This window comes from Coenobita brevimanus, chromosome 40 (genome assembly GCF_032717465.1).
Source record: "Coenobita brevimanus isolate Jiangsu-jjx chromosome 40, ASM3271746v2, whole genome shotgun sequence".
NCBI classification, from domain to species: domain Eukaryota; kingdom Metazoa; phylum Arthropoda; class Malacostraca; order Decapoda; family Coenobitidae; genus Coenobita; species Coenobita brevimanus.
Window position 1 is genome coordinate 25,535,735 of NC_136993.1, and position 23,367 is coordinate 25,559,101.

Consider the following 23,367-nt stretch of genomic DNA (forward strand, 5'->3'; position numbering starts at 1 on the left):
GCTGATTTTCATCATACTTATTGAGGATTTGCGACACCACGACTACTACACTGACACAGTTTCAGAGATCTTGACCTACTTTTGTAGGTCACGGGCCCAAAAATATCCAAAAATCATGAATTTTCAACCTCACTTACCCACAAAACAATTATAAATACATGAACATGGAAGGAAATCCTGTGATGAAATTATTTTCCAAACATTTGTATGATAAAACTTTGAAGGTCATTCATGAGTGACATTACCATATTTTGGACACCCCACATTTCAACAATTTGCAATTGGTCTTCCATACAGGAATAAGCAAAACATAAATGAGACACTTCTCGGCCCAGAAACTTTGCCTGGTCCTCGACCAGATCTGTATAATCTTTGGCGTCAATTTGACCAAGGGTTTTTGAGTTATTAATAAAAAACATAAGCTCATCAATATTCTCATAGATGGAGATCAGTAAGTATCTCTGACAGTTGCAGTCTTCTAGTTAAGAACTCTACATCCTGTGGAGATCTTACTGATAATGTAGATATTATATCTTTTTTCCTTTTTTTTTTTTGGGGGGGGGGAATCTAGAAGGCTGGCATTCCAAGACCGTTCGAAATAAACTTGAAATTCTGAGGGGTGATGTATCTTGGTTCCAGGGTTCTTTTGGCACAAAAAGAAAAAAAATATCCTACCATTAGCACTCTTATTTTTTTTTCTATTTGTGCTCTCGTGAACAGCAACAAATACTGAATTATTGCTTTGCCAATGTTCCCGTATGTAATCGTCAACATATACTAGTGCAGCTAGGTACTGATATGGAGATCCAACAGATACTTTTTGAGATGCTGAGAAAAATCCAAATGGCCGCCATTTGCATGAAAGTGCCAAATAGGAAAGTATTTGGCAGAGTTTGACCAAACTCGGTGGAAACAGTGGATCACAAGTAAATATGATTTGCTTAGTATAAATGACCTTGACCTTGATGTCAAGGTTACAGGTCAAAATCCGCAAAAAAAAAATTTGATCAGAAACCTAAGAGTGTCTGTTCTTTTAAGATTTCATAACAGTAATTATGACAAAACAATATTCTTTGATGCTTTTTGACGATTTTTAGACTTAGATTATCACATATATAGATTTTGGTTAGAACAAAAATCATGTTATTTCTGCATGGTCAGTTTATGTGTTATTGATAATGCTCCATTTACCACAACCGCTCTTAATCTATCTATCTATCTATTGCCAGACGCCTCAATCCCGTTTGGGGTGGCCACAAACAAATCGCCTCCAAGTCGCCCTGTCCCCCGCCATTTCACTGCCCTGCTCCCAACTCACACCCCCCTCTCTCATATACCTCTCCACCCCATCCCTCCATCTCATCCTCGGCCTCCCCCTCCCTCTTCCCCCCTCCACCTCACTCACATACACTCTCTTCGTCAGTCTTTCGCCCTCCATCCTCTCCACATGGCCAAACCACCTCAGTGTGTTCCTCATAACGCTTCCTATCACATCCACATCCACACCACAACGCTCCTTTATATCCTCATTCGTCAGCCTGTCTCTCCACGTGACTCCACAGGCTCCTATTAAATAACTCATTTCCACTGCTCTCACTCTTGACTTGTGTCCTTCCAACAATGTCCAAGCTTCACTTCCGTACGTTAGAGTTGGTATCACAATACTGTCATGTAGTAACTTTTTCACTTCCATGCTCACTTCCCTGTTTCTTATCACTGCTTTCAAGGAACCAGCAACCTTTCTTCCATGCTGTACCCTTTCAAGCACTTCACTCTCCAAACCTCCATCCTTACTCATCACACTACCCAAATACTTAAACGTACTCACATTTTCCAATTCCTCACCATCTAACCTCGCTGTACATTCACTAACTTCACCTCTCTCAAAGACCATCACTTTACTCTTCCCTACATTCACCTTTAGGTTCCGTTTCTTACACACTCTCTCAAACTCATCCACCAAGCCTTGCAGCTCCCCTTCGTCTTCACTCAACAACACAGTATCATCTGCAAACAACAGTACAGGGAGTTTCCAAACACTATCCTCTCTCACCAGGGCCGCTCCAACATCCACTACCCTACCTTGTACCTCTTTTATTACCCCATCCATGTACAGATTGAACAACCATGGAGACATGACACATCCTTGTTTCAAACCAACTTTCAAAGAGAAAAATTCACTTAGTTCGCCATCCACACGCTCCTAATACTGTGTATATTTCAAACACTGTGCACCATATCTGTTGTACAAGTGTGGATTTTTTTTTTTTTTTTTGTAATTCTAATCAGGAATATGGCATTGTCATCTGAAATGTGGAGTTTTTTTAACATTGCTTCAGCAGTTGCATAATTCTTGTTATTATTATTATTATTATTATTATTATTATTATTATTATTATTCCGTCATTTGTCTTCTCTGATTTTCATCATATTTATGAAGGATGAACAGCACCAGGACCCTATTACACTGCCCAGTTTCAGTGATCTTGACCTACTCTTTAACGTCACTAGGTCAGAAATGTTCAAAAATCATGATTTTTCAACCTCAGTTTACTCCAAAACTATTATAATGGAAGGATGTCTTGTGATATGATTATTTTCCAAACATTTGTTTGGAAAAAAAAAATGTCATTCACGCCTAACAATTCGATACAGGTAGTTCGGACCCCCGGTCTTAAGTTCCTCTTCCATCAAAACAAAAGCAAAACATAAATGAGGCACTTCCTGTCCTAAGAAGTTTTGTCTGGTCTAGGACAAGGTCTGTATACTTTTTTGAGTCAATTAGGCCAATGGCTTTTGAGCTATTACAAAAAACGAGTTTCGGGAACTTTTCATATTTATAGGTCCAAAATGCCTAAAATCCAAGAGTTTTCAACGCCAGTTTACTCCACAACTATTCTTGATACATGAACATGGAAGAAAATGCCGTAAAAAAAAAGTTATTTGCCAAACATTTGTATGGAAAAAAATTGAAGGTCATTCATGCGTGACATTTCAATATATCAGACACTCCACTTTTCAAGTACTCTTCCATACTGGAAAAACCAAAACATAAATGAGGCACCTCTTGGCTCTTGAAGCTTTGTCTGGTCCTGGACCAGGTCTGTACATCTTTTAGTGGCAGTCTGACCAACTGGTTGCTACAAAATCGGTTATTAAAACAAATGTTATTTGTGCCTGTCAGCAATATCGTCATAAGTGGAGATCAACAGCTGTCTCTAACGGTTACAGTTTTCTAGATATTATCATTATTAGTAGTAACAGTAGTAGTAGTTATGGTTGTTGTTTTCCTTGTTGTTGTGGCCGCATGTTCCTCAGAAATGTGAACCCAGTGGACTCAAAGATGAAGTCGTTTTCCTCCTGCAGTCTACCATTCACCTTTTTTCGGGAGACAGATAAAGGGACATTTGTATAGATGGGAAGCTCCAACACTCAGTTATATCAATACCATTTCGTGAGAGCCTCCCTCTCCGCCTCCAAAGAATGGCTAAATTAGATTACTGCAATGATGGATTCGGTTTTTAGTTTTATATTGTAAGGTTGGCGTTTAGTACTAAAATGTGTTTTATTTTTACCTTGAAAGAGTAGAGCTGACACTTATCCATAACCTTGAAAGAGTAAAGATTACACTTATTCCAATTATGCCTAACTTGTTAAATTTTCGCCTCGCATGACTAATATATACTTTGTTAAATTTTCACCTTCTTAGGCTACAGTCATATTATGCTGCCAATTTCCATACTGTAAAACCAGTGTTCAACAAAAAGATGTAAAAGTTCTTACAAACTTCAGTCCAAACTGTATCGTAACAGGAAACGCAGTTTCAGACTGTGGGTATAAATATTCCAAATGCGTAGCGTGTTTAACCTGACAGAAGTCTCTTACTCCTCTCAGTTCAGTTGATGGATAAGTGTAGTTAGATTAGAGAGCTGATATGACCTACAACCAAGGAGATTCATTGCTACCTACTATAGCTCATCGAATTTCATATAAAGATGACATAGTACTCAAATTGTGATAGTTGCATAGGTCCAACTATAAACACGAAGTTAATATCAATCTTGCAAAACATGACGGAATAATTTTCTGTAACTCGCCCTCTACCGTTGCACGAGATTCAGTGTGTGTGTGTGTGTGTGTGTGTGTGTGTGCCTTAGGCTACTAGTTGGCTACTTAGGCTCTTAGGCTACTAGATAGATCTGAATTAAACATCCCAGGTGAGTCCGTCTAGTTACTCAGAAGGTCTTCCATTATGAACAGTTTTTATTTCCCGCCTTTAGCAAGGAGAGGCGATGTAGTTTTGGTCGGCGTGTGTGTGTGTGGGGGGAGTTTATCTCTTCCCAGGATATGTTGATAAGTTGTGGACGAAATTTCACCAAACCTTCAGAAAATAACTATGTGGATCTGCAAAAGCTTATCACTTTTAGTGAGGATTTGAGCAAAGACGACCGAATGCCAGCCGTTATATATTTTTTAACACTATTCTGGGCCGATGACTCACCGGCCCGTCATTTGTAGGCCAACCGATTCTGGGCCTATGATGTGACGGTGCTTCAATTGTTGGAGCGATTATTCATGGCTCAAATACGTGGCACAACAGTTTGGTGAACACAGGCAACACAGCTTCACTTCGTTGGAAACTCACCCCCGGCCCGGGAACGGGGTAGAAAAGTTATCTATCTATCTATCTATATCTATATCTATCTATCTATCTATATCTATATCTATCTATCTATCTATATCTATATCTATCTATCTATCTATCTATATCTATCTATCTATCTATCTATCTATCTATATATATATATATAAATATATATATATATATATATATATATATATCTATCTATATAAATATATATATATATATATATTTATATATATATATATATATACGTTTAGTTATACGAAGGGCATTTGCGTGTCAACTGCACAGAAAAATGAAAACTTGTTTACAATTGCCTCGCTCCTCGTCTCATGCAAGTGCAACACGCTGTCCGTCTTACCTGTTTCCGTTAACCAGGCCCCCAGGTACAGGTACAATACCTAGGGGCGTAATTCATGGTCAACCATCAGATTCATTTTATCTCCTTCATCGCCATTAATGACAAAAACTTTCGTTTTCTTCTCTCTGATAAGCATTCCATAACCATTACAATAATGCAACACAATACTCATCTTTCTTTCATATATCTCCCTGTTAGTTGCCACTATAGCAGTATCATGCATTAATTTTAAGGTGTGGAATCTACCCAAAAAACCATCTTTCACAGTTTCACTTTTAGTCTTTCCAACCATGCGATCTTTATGCAAAATAAACAGTTAACAGCTGGTCGGAGCCCCTTGTCGGACGCCAATAGACGAATCAATTATTGCAGACCTTAATACATTTTAAGTACAAGTGTACATTGACCTTATTGCTTTTATCAATATTTTACCACATCCCATACTCTTAAGATCATCCATGGAATACTCCTGGGGACCCGATCGTATGCTTTATTAAAATTTGTAAGGACATACGATTCACTATGATCCAATTGTTGTGTAGTATATATGATAACGGTGTCCATAATAACGTCGTATCCCATTCTGATCATTGTATCTATATCCTCGTCGCCCTGTCTTGTAATGGGCTGACAAATCCTTCCAGATCCACCATAATATAACGCACATTCTTTCATAATTTTGCTTGCATTGTTTGTCGATAATATTGGTCTATCAGTCCAAATGATCTATCCAGCAGCTCCTTGACAGACGTACAGTAACCGCTGTCTATGGCCAGAGTGACACTGATTGGAACATGGACAGACTCACAATCATCTTGACGTACCGTCATCTCTTTGAACAGACATACAGTTATCCTTCACAGTACATAAATCAGTTTCAGTTATCCAAAGGTTTCTTCGTTTACATGTTAAGCCACATCCTTACTGTTTTCCTTGGAATCTTTAGGTACAACGATATCGTTTATCATGGTCCATCACACCTTTGTATTCATACCGCCGAGCTCTTTAATATGGAGGGGCTGTCTCTACAGCGAGCATGTAACTTACGGTAGCCATTTGAAACACCCGTACTCGTCGCCTCCACCATGGTAATGCAGTTGGAACACTGTTCTTGGTTTGTTTTCTCTGTCTCAGTAAAACTTATATGTATATACATGTATCATAATACAAAAATATATATACGACTAGATCATGATTTTTTCTTCCTAGCCGTACGAATTATATGTGGTACATGTAGCCAAGAGTATGAATGAAACAGCGTCATATGTTGCTGCAGTGCAGAACACACCTTTTTTTAAATGACCTCCTATTATGATTTTATAGTGATAAAACTGAAGTCGATGGAAAGAGCACATATATAAAAATAATAAATATTACGCTATCATAAATTAAATAAGCACATTATATACAATGCCATTATCTACCAGCTATTAACAGTGCTACTTACACATCTCCTATCCATAAACTTACTATCATTATTCCATATTGATTTTTAAAAACAATAAACCGAGCCAGCCGTTTTCTTACATTAGTACCAATAGCTTTCTTTGTGATAAATTTCTTTTTGTGTGATGTACCCTAATTATATTGTGGCACTGTGATACCAGTTTTATTAATATGTGAACATGATTGTCCTTGATGGAGGTGTCAAACATATGGATGTTTGGACTATCAAATATTTTCTGTATAGTAATACTGTGAAAGATGTGTAACACAGCTGTGGAAATAACTGGTGGTATAAACTGATGTTTTCAAAGATTTTTCTTCTGTCATTTTGCAAAAATCTGAAAGCATTTCTCAGTTTCATGACAAATTTTAACTACATTCTCACTTGCTAGAGGAGGCCTCACCTGTCTCTTGCTAAGAATAGGTGCTAGAATAACTATTTCCTGTAGATGCTGATAATACTGTAGTGCTTCTTGACAAGGAAGATTTTTTTTTTTCGGGGGGGGGGGTTGCCATTTAACATATCCAGTAATCTTTTAAAAATAGCAGCAAGAAATATTTTTTTCCTGTAATATGTACTGCCATCTCTCTTCGATGAATTCCTGTGCCCATTTTTGCATCCGTAAGCTCCAAAGTGAAACACGGCACTATATTTTCCGGACCCATGGGCTGATTTCAAAAGGCAGCGTGCTTAAACATGGCTGTCATTCCCCCAGTTCCGCCCTGGCGAAGGACCAAAAAACTACACGGCAACACCCATAGGACAGTCTCTCTACGTTATAGAGCTCAGTGATTCATACTCGGTACCGCCCAAATCCATGAAACACGGATCTCCCATTCTGGCATTGAAGTCTCCCTTTATAATCACCTTCTCTAGTCCCACGGTGTGGCCAGCCAACTAACCACACTGCGATGGGTGGTAGTATGGTGAGTCGTCTGAGGGGGACAGAGACGTCGCCAACTCTCAGGTTCTACCACCAAGATATTTCTATCCAGATCTGTCTTTCAGCATCAGTGTACATGTTGTACAATGGACTTTCATTTGTAATGTCATGTTTAGGAAGCATGACTTCCCAATTATTCTTGGGGGACAGCCCCTCCCCCCATTCCCAAAAATAAAAGCAATCGCAAATAGGGAGAAGTGAGCACATGGACTTAAACAAAACCTCTCAGGTCAGTTTACTTGGTTCTTTGATAATGTCTTTCACTATACAAATATTTCCACCATTGTTTTCGAGGAGTTAGCCCCTTCCACAACTTACAATGTATATAAAATAGGTGATGGAGGGCAGATATCACTTTTATATCTTAGGATATGTTTTGAACTGGGTTCCCATCCGCTAACTACTACTGCCACTTGCAAATAATAGGGCAAAATGATAATGGGATGCACAAGTCCCGCATCCTGGTAATGCACCAAACATCGTATTTTGAGTGAAACTCATTAACCCTTGTAAGGTAATCTTGATTTTATTACTATATTAGGTAACGTGGGGTCTGACAGACCCCACGGAAAAAAAAAAAAACTTCCGTTTGAGATATTTCAAAATGCTTCAATACACAAATAATTCAACCCATTATCTGTAAATAGGGCCAGAAAAAATAAAGGTTAATCGAAAAAATATGTATTTTTTTAAAATTTATACAAAAATGGTTAAATTTTAGGTATAAAAACTTTAATATTAAATCTTGCAAAATTGAAAAGTAATATCATGATTCCTTGGGTGGTCTGCAGTAGACCGATGTTGGGACCTTCTGTATACAAAAGGAGAAAGACAGCAAATTGAAATAAAAAAATCACAAGAGGGCTCAACTGAGGTTACATTATAGGTAATCTGGGGTCTAACATACCCCAATGGCTCTATAGAGCAAAATCAGAGCCAGGTACAGCTATGACCCCATCATCCCCATGAAGAGCATCACTAGGCAGGAAGGTAATGAGACGGACAGATCTGTAGACCTTATGCTCATATTTTTTAAAATTAAATTTCGGGGACTGGGGTCTCTGAGACCCCACATTACCTATCTAGGATTAAACTTCTTACACCCTCTGAAATATATTTCATTCACATGTGCCACCATTACGATCACGTTGCTTTTCCATCGAGAAACTATCTTCGTTTATGCCGTAGTAATATTTTTTACCCGTCCCCACCCTGGAGGGGATCGGGGATGGGTATTATTTTCACTCAGTTTGTCTGTTTTATGTTTGTTTGTCTGTTGTCTGTCTGTCTATTAACAACTTTACGTGAAAACTACTCATGCGATTTTGACTAAAATTACAGGGATGATGGGCTAGGACCTTCTCATCACCTGACTGAATTTTGGGCTAACTGGGCCAAGGCCCAGGCTGTAGGCCCAAAGAATGTCTATCTATCTATCTATCTATTGCCAGACGCCTCAATCCCGATTGGGGTGGCCACAAACAAATCGCCTCCAAGTCGCCCTGTCCCCCGCCATTTCACTACCCTGCTCCCAACTCACACCCCCTCTCTCTCATATACCTCTCCACCCCATCCCTCCATCTCATCCTTGGCCTCCCCTCCCTCTTCCTCTCACTCACATACACTCTCTTCGTCAGTCTTTCACCCTCCATTCTCTCCACATGGCCAAAGAATGTAAAAAACAAAAATAAAGGGACAGGTAAAAATCGTTTTTTCGCCTTAACTCCTTTTAAATTCGTCAAATCGACATAAAACCAAAACCTAAAGGGTCATCTATCAATTGTGCATCCTATAAAAATACCTTATTACTTCAGAGGGGTCACCCCCAAGTTAACGGAAGGGCGTCAATGTCAGGTGGGTCGGTCCTAAAATTTCAAATGAGGATAAAATTGTCAATTTTCACCCTATTTACTCCAAATTTGGTGTGACATCTTTGAATAGATATCCTGCTGTGTTTATACGTCAGCACTAAAATCACTGCCGGGAACAGGTTTGCTGTGCCTTGGCACCGCTTCTTGTTTTGTAATTCTTTCATAACGGCATGCGTATCGAAAGACTGGATATGCAGCTTCCATGTTCTTTCTGAGTGTATAGGGATAACTGCATATCTATTTACATTAATTTTGTCCTGTAGCCACAAGAGAGATCAGTATACGGTTCTGGTGGGAACGTGTGGTGGTTGGGATGTGGATGCTGATGACGCTGGTGCTGACACGGAGCTACGCCGGCAACCTCATGTCCCTTCTGGCCGTCAGACACATCCCTCAGCCGTATCAGACTCTCAGGGATGTGCTGGATGACCCCGCAGTTACCATGATCTGGGAGGCTGATACAGCATATGTCCAATATATTTTTGTAAGTTAGAGCAGCAGTCTTATATGAGGCATGTTAAATATTCTGTCAAGTCCATTTTCAGTGCGAGTATAAGGCAGGGCCAGTGGCACAAAAGTGATGTAAAATTCTCTCATCCAAGTGAATGGTATGGCTACATTGTTTACGTTTACGTGTTTTTAAGGAAGATAATTACGCCACTACAAGATCAGTATTCTGATTCTCTGTATACAGAATGTTTGCTAGCTGAATAACCAAATGGATCTCAAGCAGTATACCTAAAAGAATTTTCCTCGAATGAATAGGGACTGCATCTAAGTGGGAAAGGAGAATGGAAAATGGTCTGAGGTACAGGTGGAGCTGAATTACGTCAAGGGTATGTCACGGGTATGTCATATCTTTATGGTTTATTCTACTGTTTATGGACGAGTTGGTGAAGGATATAGATGAATGAGTATTGGATGTGGAATGAAAATATCTCTTTCACTGCGATGACTCTGAAATTATATTCTTGCAGTTTCTTAATGGGATTTGAGAGAGTCTTCATTAGTAGTTGAGCAAAATCATTTGCTACCATTGTCTTGTGGTCATACGACTCAAATGAAAAACACGTCGTTGAACTGAAAGGGCTGAGATAAAAAGAGAACTTATAAAATAAAAAAGCTCTCGTTTGCAGATGATACATCTCTGGTTGTACTCAGAAATTTAAACACTATTTGTCGTGTGAGTTTATTTTCTGTATTATGTTTCTGCCTCTTCCTTTTCCTACCTTGTCACACGCAGTGATCATTTAAACCGTAACCAGCCAAGTCTTCCACTACAGCTACTCCTTCACTTCACCAAGATGTTTTACTCTTACTTCCCTCAGAGATGTTATGAAGTTCAAGGAAAGGTTCTCGAATAAGAGAGGTTGGATGTAGCATTCCTTCACCACTACACTATTAGAGGTCCTTCATAAGTTGAATTAAATCATGTGAGAGTAACAAGTTTAAACAATGACGTCATCGGATCGAAGGGGATAAAACTTTTCAAAATATCTGATCCGTTGCTTTCTCATATTTCGAAATTGGCAACCACTTCTCCATTTGCGTCTCCTACTGCCTTTTCCCACTTTATTTTCTCGTTCTACTTTCGTTGTTTAACCACTCCACAATGATGATGTTTTTTATTATATTTCTCAGTTTCTTCTTGGTGTTGTTTTTTTTTTTTTTTTTTTTTTTTAGTATCATTCGTTTCCACGTCCTCATGACTGTTTCTGATCCAGTTCTGTTAAGCCTTATTGTGCACATAATTGGGTCTGTATCTCAAAAAGTTTTTTTTTTTTAATCAGATATTCAATTTAAGCAATTTAAATGATTTTATAGTTCTTAAGGCTGTAAAAAGACGGGCGTGGAACAACTAAAAGACAGGAGTAGGGCCACTGGTTGAAAGAAAAACTATCCCAGTGAAGAAAAATATTCCGTTCGGCTTTGAACGTGGTTCAGTACCGGGTTGGTTAGCTTCAAACATCCTTCTACCCTTTTGTATATGTAACTGAATACTGATCTCTTGTTCAGCACATAATGGTATACCAGGAGCAAACTGGGAAATGAGATACATTTGGTCGCAAATGATGCTTCTCTCGTACTTTACTCCCGTTATCTCAAGACATTATAATTCTTTTTCGGAGATACTTTAGCATGAATGGCCTTTCCTAAATTAAATTCATTCGTTTGAAAGTAGTGAGAATAAACTACAGGAAGACGACAATAAGATACGCCGAAAAGGTTAAGATGTTTTGCGAGTACTTTGATATTTGTTCACCTCATTTATCAACTGTTGGTTTTTATTTTCCGACATTTTATTTACCTTCACTACAGTGACGTCTTTTGTTTTTGCTGTTGTTGTCATTGTTGTTGCTGATGTCATCTTCAGACAATTTTACTCAACTCAGGTTTATGTTTTTCAGTTGCATTGGTTATAGTTTTCAATAACCATAACTGCATAGGGATTCTGCATCTAGGATTTATCTGGCAGGGTAATTAGCGTACCGTCCTCCGCTTATGCTCATAGGTCCAACCCTCGGGTTTCCCCCTCAATTCATTTTAGAAATGGACAGTTGTATTCCCTTTAAAGCAACACGGGCACGAACTGTTTAACTGTTAACGTTTAAGATACTTTGAGACAATTTGCTATGTCTGGTAGCAGGTACAATGAAGTAAAATATGATGTGGAAGTTAATTGTTTTTCCTGGAAATCAGTATAAACTCAGCCTACCCAGTAATGATGTTGTTGTTGCTTTTGTTGTGGTTTCAGGCTCATCAGGACGTGAATCCAGTAGACTACAGAAAATCAGCCACTTCAGTCGAGAAATCCTTGACCTTTTTCTGAAGTTATGGTGTAGGACTGTGTTGTGAAAGCAAGGTGCATGTGGTGCATAAGTATGCTGTGGTGATGAGCTACATTACAGTGACAGTATAACGGATTGCATTTTTCTCTCTTGTTAGACTGTAACATCGGGAGCATTCCGTGAGGTGGCGGAGTCTGGCCGTACAGTGTTCCAACAGGCCACTCAGTTCCCCGACAGCATGGATAAACTTATCAGGCCTGGCAGACATGTGCTGGTTATAGAGGATCTCACAGCTAAAGTTTTCATGGCTCAAGATTTTACAAAGGAAGGTCAGTATATTTCATGCTTCCTTTTACACATAGGAAGGATTTAAGTTACGTCTAGAAAATATGTCATCCTCTCTCTTTGGGTTCGCTGATATAATAAAAATACCAAATATGACCAGAAATGAAAAAAAAAAAAAAAACTACTTTTCAGTGTCACTTTTTGCCCAGCTTCAATGTGACATTTTCCGCAGTGGCTGGGTTCAAGGATCACTACCATCAGGAGTGTTGAAATTGTCAAACATCCGTCTAAAATGGATTGCATCATTACAACACAGCTGAAAGACAAACTGGAACGGTTTCCGGTTTCCAAAGGTTCCTCAGCAACTTTCTCTTTTGGAGTTTGTTGAAACCTTTTACAATTTTTACGTAATGTGTAAAAAAGTTTGCATTACAGACAACCAGACTGACATACAGGAACATTAAGTTGTAATATAGATAGATATATATATATATATATATATATATATATATATATATATATATATATATATATATATGTATGTGTGTGTGTGTGTGTGTGTGTGTGTGTGTAAATTCAGATCAAACTTGGATCCCCAGTGTTGTGTGTATTTTGGGATCAAAGGAATCGAAGGAAGATAATTCTCAAACCGCGTTGTGGACATCTGTACTGGATAACCAGAAAAAAGAGATTTAGTTTAGATTAAGTTCAGTTTGGTTTTGACTTTTCTCTTATTGGTCTATTCGTAGAGACGTTAAGAAAGCGCTTTGACATTTATCAATTTTGATTTCTAGATATCGTATGAATATAATTTATTTCTAGATCACTATGTGCAGGTCCTTTGTAACCATTTCAAAGGGAGTCTAGTGCCGTGTTGTATCTTGCTGCATTACATTAGCTCCTTAAGTACGACTCCCCATTTTATGCAGGATGTCGAAAGACTATTTTATCTATCTATCGATCTATCTATTGCCAGACGCTTTCATCTCGAAAGGGGTGACCACAAACAAATCCCCTCCATGTCGCCCTGTCCCCCAGTTCACCCCCCTGCTCTCATGTATCTCTCCACTCCATCCCTCCATCTCATTCTTGGCCTCCCAATAACTCTCCCCTCTCCCTCCCCATCACTCACATACACTTTCCTTGTCAGTTTCTCATTCTCCCTCCTCTCCACATGGCCAAACTACCTCAGTGTGGTTCTCCTAAAGCTTCGTATCACATCCACATCCATACCATAACTCTCTTTCATTTCCCCATTTGTCAGTCAGTCTCTCCATGAGACTCCACATGCTCCTCTCAAATAGCTCTTTTCCACTGCTTTCACTCTTGACTTCTGTCCCTCCAGCAAGGTCCAAGCTTCACTTCCATATGAATGAGTTGGTGTCACAGTATTGTAATGTAGTAACTATTTCACTTCCATGCTCAATTCCCTGTTTCTTATCACTGCTTTCAGAGAACCAGCAACCTTTTATCCTTGTTGTATCCATTCAATCACTTCACCCTCTAAACTTCCATCCTTACTCATCACACTACCCATGTGCTTAAACGCACTCACATTTCCCAGCTCCTCCTCATCCAACTTCACTGTACATTCGCTGACTTCACTTCTTTCGAACCATAACTTTACTCTTCCCTACATTCACCTTTAGATTACGTTTCTTACACACTCTCCCAAACTCATCCGCCAAACCTTGCAACTCCCCATCGTCTTCACTTAACAACACAGTATCATCAGCAAACAACACTACAAGGAGTTTCCAAGCACTCATTCCTTGGCCTCCCCCTAACTCTTTCCTCTCCCCCTCTCTCACATACACTCTTCTCGTCATTCTCTCGCTCTCCATCCTCTCCATTAGGGCCGCTCCAACATCCACTGTCCTATCTTGTATCTCATTTATATTCATGGAAAGAAGCCAATATCCACCCAATTCCAAAGAAAGGAAGTTCCTCTGACCCCTCTGATTACAGACCAATAGCTGTCACATTTTCTCTTGGTAAGGTTTTTGAAACTGTAATTAATAAGCACATAGTTAAACATCTTGAATCCAACAACTTAATTAGTGATAGACAACATGATTTTCGCCAAGAAAGATCCACCATTGACATACTCAATCTCCTGACTCATACCATCCATCAATCAGTTGACCTACATGGAGAAACTCACGCAGTAGCCCTGCATATTTCTAAGGCTTTCGATAGAGTGTGGCACCGTTCCCTGTTGTCCAAACTCCCTTGCTATGAACTAAACTCTTACGTTCCTTTGATTTCCTCATATCTCAGCAACAGAAAAATTAGAGTAAAAGTAGATGATGTTTCCAATTTCCACTCAATTAACGCCGGCGTGCCGAAGGGATCAGTTCTTTCACCAACCCTGTTCCTCGTTCATATTAATGATCTCTTATCTGTCACCCACAATCCCATCCATTCATATGCAGATGACTCAACACTTCATAGTTCATTCACACTCATACATCCATTTACAAAGTCTGATATTTCTAGCTCTCAACTCAGTCCAGCCATCTCTTTAAAACAAGACATCCACGATCAGTGAATGGGGACAAAATAATCTTGTCTCATTTAATGCTAGTAAAACTAAATATATACAATTTACTAAAAGACAGGTATTGTCAGAGTTGTATATTACCTTCAGTGCTACAAATATTCCCATTTCCAAAAGTATTGAAATTCTCGGCGTCTCGCTTAACAATGCCTCAGCTGGACCTCTCATGTCCTCAAAGAAACTTGGATTAATGTACAGAGTCCGTAACTTCTTCACTGACGAGCAGTTGGCTATAATTTATAAGAGTCATGTGCGCTCTCAGCTTGAATACTGCTCACCTTTGTGGAATGGATGTGGTGAGGTTGCATTAAAACAACTAGACAAAATTCAGAACAAAGCCGTTAGAATTATTCATAACCCTGCTATTACTAACAAACTACCTCCCTTACAAGTAAGAGGGAATGTTGCCTCCCTTGCGTTATTTTACAGATATTTTTATAGCAAATGCTCAGACGACGTTTCGTCCATTGTGCCACCTCTCCATGCCTTCCATCGTGCTACGCGGGCATCTGGCAAAGCTCATGACTGGAATGTCACTCAACCATACTGCAGAACTTCTGCCTATCAGAATTCTTTCATTCCTCGAACTGCATCTCTCTGGAACTTTCTTCCCCTGAGTTGTTTCCCTCCAAACTTCAACGTATAGCTGTTCAAGTTTACATGTTACGGATGTTTTATGAACAGAGGACACTAGTAATCTGGTGCATTGATTTATTTTCTTTTTTTCATTTTTTTTCCTTCCTCTGTTCTGTTATTTAAAAAAAAAAAAAATCTATATACAGATTGAACAGCCATGGAAACATGACATATCCCTGTTTCAATCCAACCTTTAAATAGAGAAATTCACTCAGTTCACTATCCACACGCACTGCTGCCTTACCACCCAATACATACTCTTCACGGCATTCAACAACTTCCCATCTACTTCATTCTTAATACTTTCCACAATCCTTGTCTATCCACCCTGTCATATGCTTTCTCCAAATCCATGAAGGCCGCATACAATTTCTTTCCCTTCTCTAGAAACTTTTCCACTAAAGATCTAAGATTGAGTATCTGACCTACACAACCTCTTCCCTTCCTAAAACCTCCCTGTTTTTCTCCACCTAATTCCTCTGTTATTTCCCTAACTCTGTCAGTAAGTATCCTGCCATATACTTTTCCTATTACACAAAAACGACAAATGCTCCTATGATTACCACACACTTCATTTTCCCCTTTCCCTTTCTGCAAGGGAATAATTATACCTGACTTCCAATCCTCCGTGACTCTACCTTCCTCCCTGGCCAATCTGCACATCTTCCACATCCATTCTACTACTATCTCTCCCCCATGCTTCAGCATTTCACCACACACTCCATCAATTCCTGGGGCTTTTCCCATTTTAACTTTCTTCATTACTTCCACAACTTCCATCTTACTGATTCCTTCCTTTCTTCTCACATCCCTCCTTCTCCTAGCCATTCCCCAGGCATTTATACTCTCATTACTTTCATTCTTTATGTTCAAAAATTCCTTAAAGTGTTCTCTCCATCAGCTCACTTTTTCTCCCTTCTCCACTAGGAATCTACCATTTTTTCTTTCACTCCCCGACTAACTTCTTTGACACCCTGTCTCTCTTTACCTCTTTCCAGACCATTTTCTTGCATTCCCTCCGCTTTACACTCAAATTCCTTCCAAATTCTTCATCCACTCACTTCTTACTCTCTCTTACTAATCTTTTCACTATCTCGTACTCTCTACATATAACTCTCTTCCGTCTCTCAACTTCTTCCACGCCTCTGTTTTCTCATTCACTCACTATATGCTTTCTTCTTTTGTGCCACAGCCTGTCTCACCTCTTCATTCCACCATGCTGTTCCCTGCACCCCCTTTCGTCTTCTTTTCACCCCACACACCACCTCACATGCTGCACAAGTTTCTTCTGTGAATATCTTGCACACACAGTCCATGTCTCCCATCCGCTCTAATCCATATTTACCCAATCGCTCCTCCACTTCCCTCTAATATTCTACCATTTTTCCATCCTCTTTTAACCTTTTTCATCCTCCTTGTATGAATTACTTCCTCCTGTCCTTTCCTTCTTCTATTTCTCCATTTCATTTGGACCTTGATTCTCACCACCACCATGTTGTGGTCAGACAGACCACTCCTTCAACCTCTATATGCTCTTGCATCCATTACACACCTTATCATCCTATCATCCTCACACGCAGTGTCAATCATTGTCCTCCGTTCATTCAGTTCACCTCCCACCCTTCTCATCACTCGCCACATGTACCTATGGATCATTTTGTGTCTGAAGAGGGTATTGGCTATCACCAACCCCCTCCCAGCACAAATGTCCACTAAACGACTACCATTCTCATCCATCTATGCAGGCACACTCCACTCACCAACTACTCCATCCACCTCCACTGTTCTGTTAAGTTTATAAAAACCTTTTTATAGAGTATGATAATGGCAGCCTGGTCTAAGCTCTTGAGCATGAGAAAGTATCCTCTAAGCTAAAAAAAAAAATAATAATAATAATAATAATAATAACTATAATTATAATTATAAACTAAATAGTGTCAAGAACCTCTCCAGCTCGATCAAATCATAGTTGGGAAAAAATGTAGGTGGTAAGAATAGAATTTTATGAGTGTCATCGTTCTGAGGGAGTTAAGAATGAGAATAACTCAAATATTCTTCAGATTTTATCAAAACTCACTTGTTTACTTGTGCAAATTTTGTTTTTCTGTCAGTCGTCTTACTGATTCTGTCTGATAGGTAATTATGAAGCGCAAATGTGTGGATAGGCGAGTCTGTGAGGTATAGTCAGGATTCTAGAAAACTGAACAGTGAGTGAATGAGTGTGACCTGTTTCATTGTGCATGCTCTTTTTAACATCCCCCGCTCACTTTTTATTTTTCCTAGCTTCCTACATTCGACCTCACACCTTCTTGTGCTGGGTTAAAAACACACAATAATGATGATGAAGACGACGATGATGACTGTGGTGGTGGTGGTGGTTATTATTCGTATTCCTTTTAGTATATTCTCTGGGCAGTAGTGCTCGTTGACTGGCGATCTATCTTAACAAGATCTATCGACGCACAAGAATTTTGTATTTTATTCCCTAACATCCCCTTGTATGTGACTGATGCAAATTATGTCCTTATTAACCCGTCCATGTTCAGATTCAGCTTTAGTCATTTCTCCAATTATTGCCTGACAGTTTCATTCAGTTGAGAGCTAGTATAGGAGCCTAAGAATGTTCACGTACTTGTAAGTGACTGATCCAAGTCAGGTCGATATTAAAAGGGAATATATCATATAAGACAGCATTAAGGTCCAGTATGCAAAATTTATCACTACAAAAGTACTACTCGTAAGTCTTCCATGCCAATGAATCTACGGCTGCTTGTAAAAAAGTGAGCCAGGCTTTTGATATATTCGATACGTTATTTTCAGTGTTATTTCTTTACAGGGAGATGTGACTTCTACACTTCACAGGACACTTTTCTACCTTATATATTTGCCATGATCACAGAGAAGCACAGCCCACTCACTCCTTCCATTAATCAGAGGTAAGTAGGAGTGCCAGTAGGAGTACCCAGTGACTTGTGTTTGGAGAATCACCAACTCATTAGCAATAACACATCAAAAGACAGTATTACCAGATGATAAATATAGGTAGAACTGCATGTTACACTGAAAGTTTATGGATATATGTGGACGAAAATTAATGCAAATTTCTATAAAGTGACAACTGGATCCGATGTGGTATTCCCAGTAATGTAGTTTCAGAACAGACTTCATACCTGATATTTGGCAGTTTCAGAGTCATAGACATAATGCGTTATACAGCTGAAGCCGTCGAATTCAAGAGTTTATTCTTTTATCGGTAACTGATTGCATTATTCATCACAGCATAAGGCAAAAAATGTATGTTGGAAAACCTGACATCTTTTGGGAACTATGGTAATATCACAGGCGGTCAGTCAGCTAGGCTTCATTTGTTAGGTGTAAGTTTTATTTGCAATGTTCATTTTGACATAGTAGCTGTATATATCGAATGATATTACAGGTTTTCCCATTTATCAGAGACAGTTTCCGAAATTGTGAGGTTAGATATGGACCTCATTAACAATTCACTACAAGACATTCTTCCCACGCCCCTGCATGTACGATGACGTCTTAGTTTATTCTTGCTACCTACAATTTTTTTTTTTTTTTTTGTTAACTAAGGGAGGGTCCCTTGGTTCGAAGGTGATATGATGTCTGTAAATACTTGTTCAATTTAAAAGCCCCTCTAGTGGTTATATATCTGCCTGATATTAGTAACTGTGTAACATAAAAGACTTCACTGTGCAGGATGCGCTAAATAATTTCGTTAGTGGCCTGATAAAAAAAAAAAAAAAAAAAAAAAAAAAAAGCTATCTAAGCCGGTCGAGCTGAAGATGTGAACCATAAATAAGGTAAAATTTAAACTCCTAATTCAATAGCGTATTTTTAGTTTATTCTTACTGATTTCAGACAATTTCAGTTAAACTTACGAGAGATTCTCGCACTGGGAGTTAATTGGTGGTCATATCTTACACCTCCAGTTCGAAATCTTGTTTTAATCTGAATCAAATCGCCTGGTAGTAGCAAGACTAGACCAACAAGACGTCATCTGAAGAGAAGTTCAGTAACAAGTGGGGAAGGGATCATCATTTGACTTCAACAACGTATTGATCATTATATTTTCCCTACCTCTAGGTTATTTTACTACTCTTCGAAGATATTTTTCAAACTAAGGTGGTTAAATGTAAGCTCCACTAAGTTTCTTCTCCGCCAGAGGCCATTGCCATGTTGAATAAAACTCAGATGGCAGAACAAAAAATTCATCGTTGACCATTCACTACTATGTCTTCTTTTTATTTCATGGTTGTCACCACCAGCCAATTTCATTCAACTTGAAGGAGACTTTTCAGAATGGAAGGGCAGAAATAGACTTTCAACCTCCTTATTGCAAAACATTATTCCTACGCTGAATAAAACTGTCTGGTGGTAGAGAGAAGAAAATTCAAATTAAATTCTCGAGTTGAAAGGTTGGTGAAAGCTATATTTGATCCATTTAGTTCTAAAAATCAAGTTCAGTATATTGGTCTGTAGCTAGAAAACGATAAAAGTTACGTCCTTGAACTTAACTGATAAAAAAAGAAATCTACCTTTTTACCGAAATTATGGTTTCTCTGTTGCCGCAGATGGCTTCATTAAAATCAAGAGAAATCTTTGGTAATGAAGGGCATATTTACGATAATAATTTTTGTGTGTATAATATATAAAACGGCAAAGAGCTCAGTCCATCCATTATGAAGATTTTTATAAACTCTTGCTACCTCAGTACGATGCTGCCATTCAAGAAGTGAGGTTTTATATTAGAGTGGCAATTTGCAGCCTTCATTATCCACTTTTCAACTAAAGGTTCCTCTTAACTTGAATAATGTTATCTAAAGACACCAAGAATAAGAATAAAAGAGGACACTGTAGTAGGAATTAGATTAACCCATTCAACATGATGGCCTTTTTATATTATTTTTGTTGCTACCAGATGATTTCCCTCAGCAAATGAAAAACTTCGACCTGGAAGAAATTCGTTACATCTTTCTAAAACCCTGATGCTATTGGATGTCCTCCCAGAGTTACATAAAATAGTTTAAAGTTAGTTAAAATAAAATAAAAACTTTGTTATAGTGAAACATTTATCCTCTTCACTACCAAATGAATGTATTCAAAATAGATGACTTTTACAGTTGGATGAGATTAAGTATTGTCCTCATTAAATCTTTCAGTACAAGATACATCTAACCTGAGTTCGAATTGTCTGGGCGTAGTAAGAATTAGATACAAGGAAAGGTTTCAGAATAAAAACATGACAAATAAATAACTTTGTGAATGAAAACCTAATATTTGCTTTTGGATAATGTCGGCAGCGAAATGGATTAAAAATGCCTCAGACATTGGCCGAGAAATTATGAATTTTATATCCCATTGCAGTAGCTTAAGACCAGTTTATTTAACATAAAAATAAATACCCGAGCAAGAAGTTTGAGGGAATGTGAACTGGGTCTATAAAAAATATATAAAATACAATAATATAATGTAGACAGGCACCTGAGGTGTAACCTACATATCTGGGGCTTGAATGATTCGTAAATGTGTGACACATTTCACTCGATATGCTGTTGCCAATTTTCCCTCTTTATACTTTTTTCCGATATTCCTGGACCCTACTTCAACCCAATATTAGGTGGGAAAATGGGTCATAATGAAGATGATGATAACGTTCGTAGTAGGATGATGAAAGTAATAGAGTTGGTCAACACATTCACTACGAGTCGCTGGAGAGGGGAGCCTACCCTGCCCAGGCGAGGAGGAGCAAGTGTGACTTTGGCCTGAGAACTGAACTTTCTCGACTTACCCTACGTTCTGCAAGGAAGATCTCGGTCATCCTTTGGGGCCCTGTCTCCCATGTGAGGATAGCAGCTCGCTGTGCCATTTTTTACTTAAAGGAAAATTACTTTAATTTCCCTCCCCCTTATACTTGCTGGAGACATACGCTGGGACCGATTTGCTCCAACTCATCACAAGCCTAGAACGAACGCATGAATCTGTTTAATGTAACTCATGCAAAGAATAGATCCAGAGTGCATGAAATACACTTGCAAACATCAGATATCACCACAGCACATGGGTGCGTGACATGTGGGACACATCCACCTCCTGTCACACCAAACACATTTTCACCAACCCATCCAAAAATCTCCTCGTCTCACACAGCCCATGACACCACAGTTCAGCCCCTGCACACAGACCCTACATCTACAACACAGTCCAGCACAAGACATCACCGCCTTGAACAGCGAACCTAAGAATATTTCAGCTAAATGCCGATGACATCCTCATTAAAACGCCATATAGTGAACACAACGGATACATCGTACCCTAACAAGAAATAAAGCTCACACACTCACATACAAATCTCCACATAGTAGACATTACTTGCACATCCGCACAGACAGAACTGATGGGAACCTAAATAACAGCCTCATAAGGGCAGTTCCTACCTGCAACCGAGGGGTTTACTGGGCTAGGCGTGTCGGTGAGGAGCAGTAATAGCAATAACAACAAGTACGAGGATGCCTTTTACACTTTTCCTTGTCCCCAAGGAAGTTTTCTTCCACATAATGGAGTAATTTTGTAGTGAAAGGGTTAATGAGTTCTATAGTTCGAAAAACCTTCCCTTATCTCAATAAAATTGTCAGGTATTGGCATGAATATATTTGACTTACGTTAGTGTAGTGGAACAAATACAATAATTGTTAAATTTTTAATAAGAAGGAGCACTGAGACTGTACTATTCCTGCCCCCACTACAAGGTCTAAGAACCGAACGACTTTGTCTCCTGACCTTCTCCTGCAACTGATTAGTATCAAAATCGAATTACTTCGCTTTTGTCGAACTTTAAGTGCTTCGAAGTTCGGTTCAGCTCAGATCAAAGCTGCTTGTGTTGGCTTAGCCCAGTGAGTTTCACATATGACCTTTCCCTATGACCATGACATCTGACTGGTTGTTCTCAAAATTGGATTTCTCCATCCTTGTTTTAACCTAAACTCTTCCATAAAGTTTAGTCTACATCCGATAAAAACTATTTCATCTGACCTTGCCACGAGACCCTGAACTTTGACCTATTATTCTCATAAACATTTGGTCAGCCCCTTGGGTGATCCTCAGTTCATTCACCAAGTTTGAGCCGGGTCAAATATAAACTGTTTGTCATCATTTTATTTTTTAACACACAGACACACCTGTCGAACTTTGACTTTGGACCGTGACGTTGAGCTTTAATTGGTTGTTCACAACATTGAATTCCTTTGATCTGACCTATCTCTTAACTCTTCCACCAAATTATGTTTCTCACAGATCAAAACTCTTTGAGTTTACCTTGCACTGTGTCTTAGGTTCTTGACCTTTCCTTGTAACCTTAACCTTTGACTGACTGTTCTCACAATCGAATCCTTTCATTTTTACTTTATCCTCAGCCCCTCTAAAAGTTTATTCTATATCTAATAAATATATTTAAGGCAACTTGCTCTGCGACATTGATCTTTGAAATATTGTTCTCAAAAGCAATTTATTTACTCCTTGGCTGGCCTTCATTTCTGCAACCAAGTGTAGTTGAAATAAAATCAGAGCTTTTAAAGTTGCTTTGTTAACATGCACACACACTCGCCTCACATTTTACCCTTGCCCTTTGACCTATTGTAAAAAAAAAAAAAAAATATTGAATGGCTGACCCTCAGTCATTCCAGCCTATTTGGTTAAAATCAAATTATTGTTCGTTTACACACACACACCCACACACACACACAAACTCTGCTTCTGTGTTTAATCAATGTTTCAGTAAACTCTTTCCCTTTTGTCGTCTTGTCTGTC

The 23,367-nt window shown here is 38.8% G+C and overlaps 1 protein-coding gene across 1 annotated transcript in view; it reads left to right on the plus strand.

The window, feature by feature from the left end:
• LOC145397204 (glutamate receptor ionotropic, kainate 4-like) overlaps positions 1–23,367 on the plus strand; it is a 156,489-nt gene that overhangs the window by 75,700 nt on the left and 57,422 nt on the right. The window contains exons 8-10 of the mRNA XM_080270399.1: positions 9,531–9,751; positions 12,214–12,385; positions 18,374–18,473. Coding sequence (XP_080126525.1) covers positions 9,531–9,751; positions 12,214–12,385; positions 18,374–18,473 — 493 coding nt within the window. The remainder of the gene's footprint in view (positions 1–9,530; positions 9,752–12,213; positions 12,386–18,373; positions 18,474–23,367) is intronic.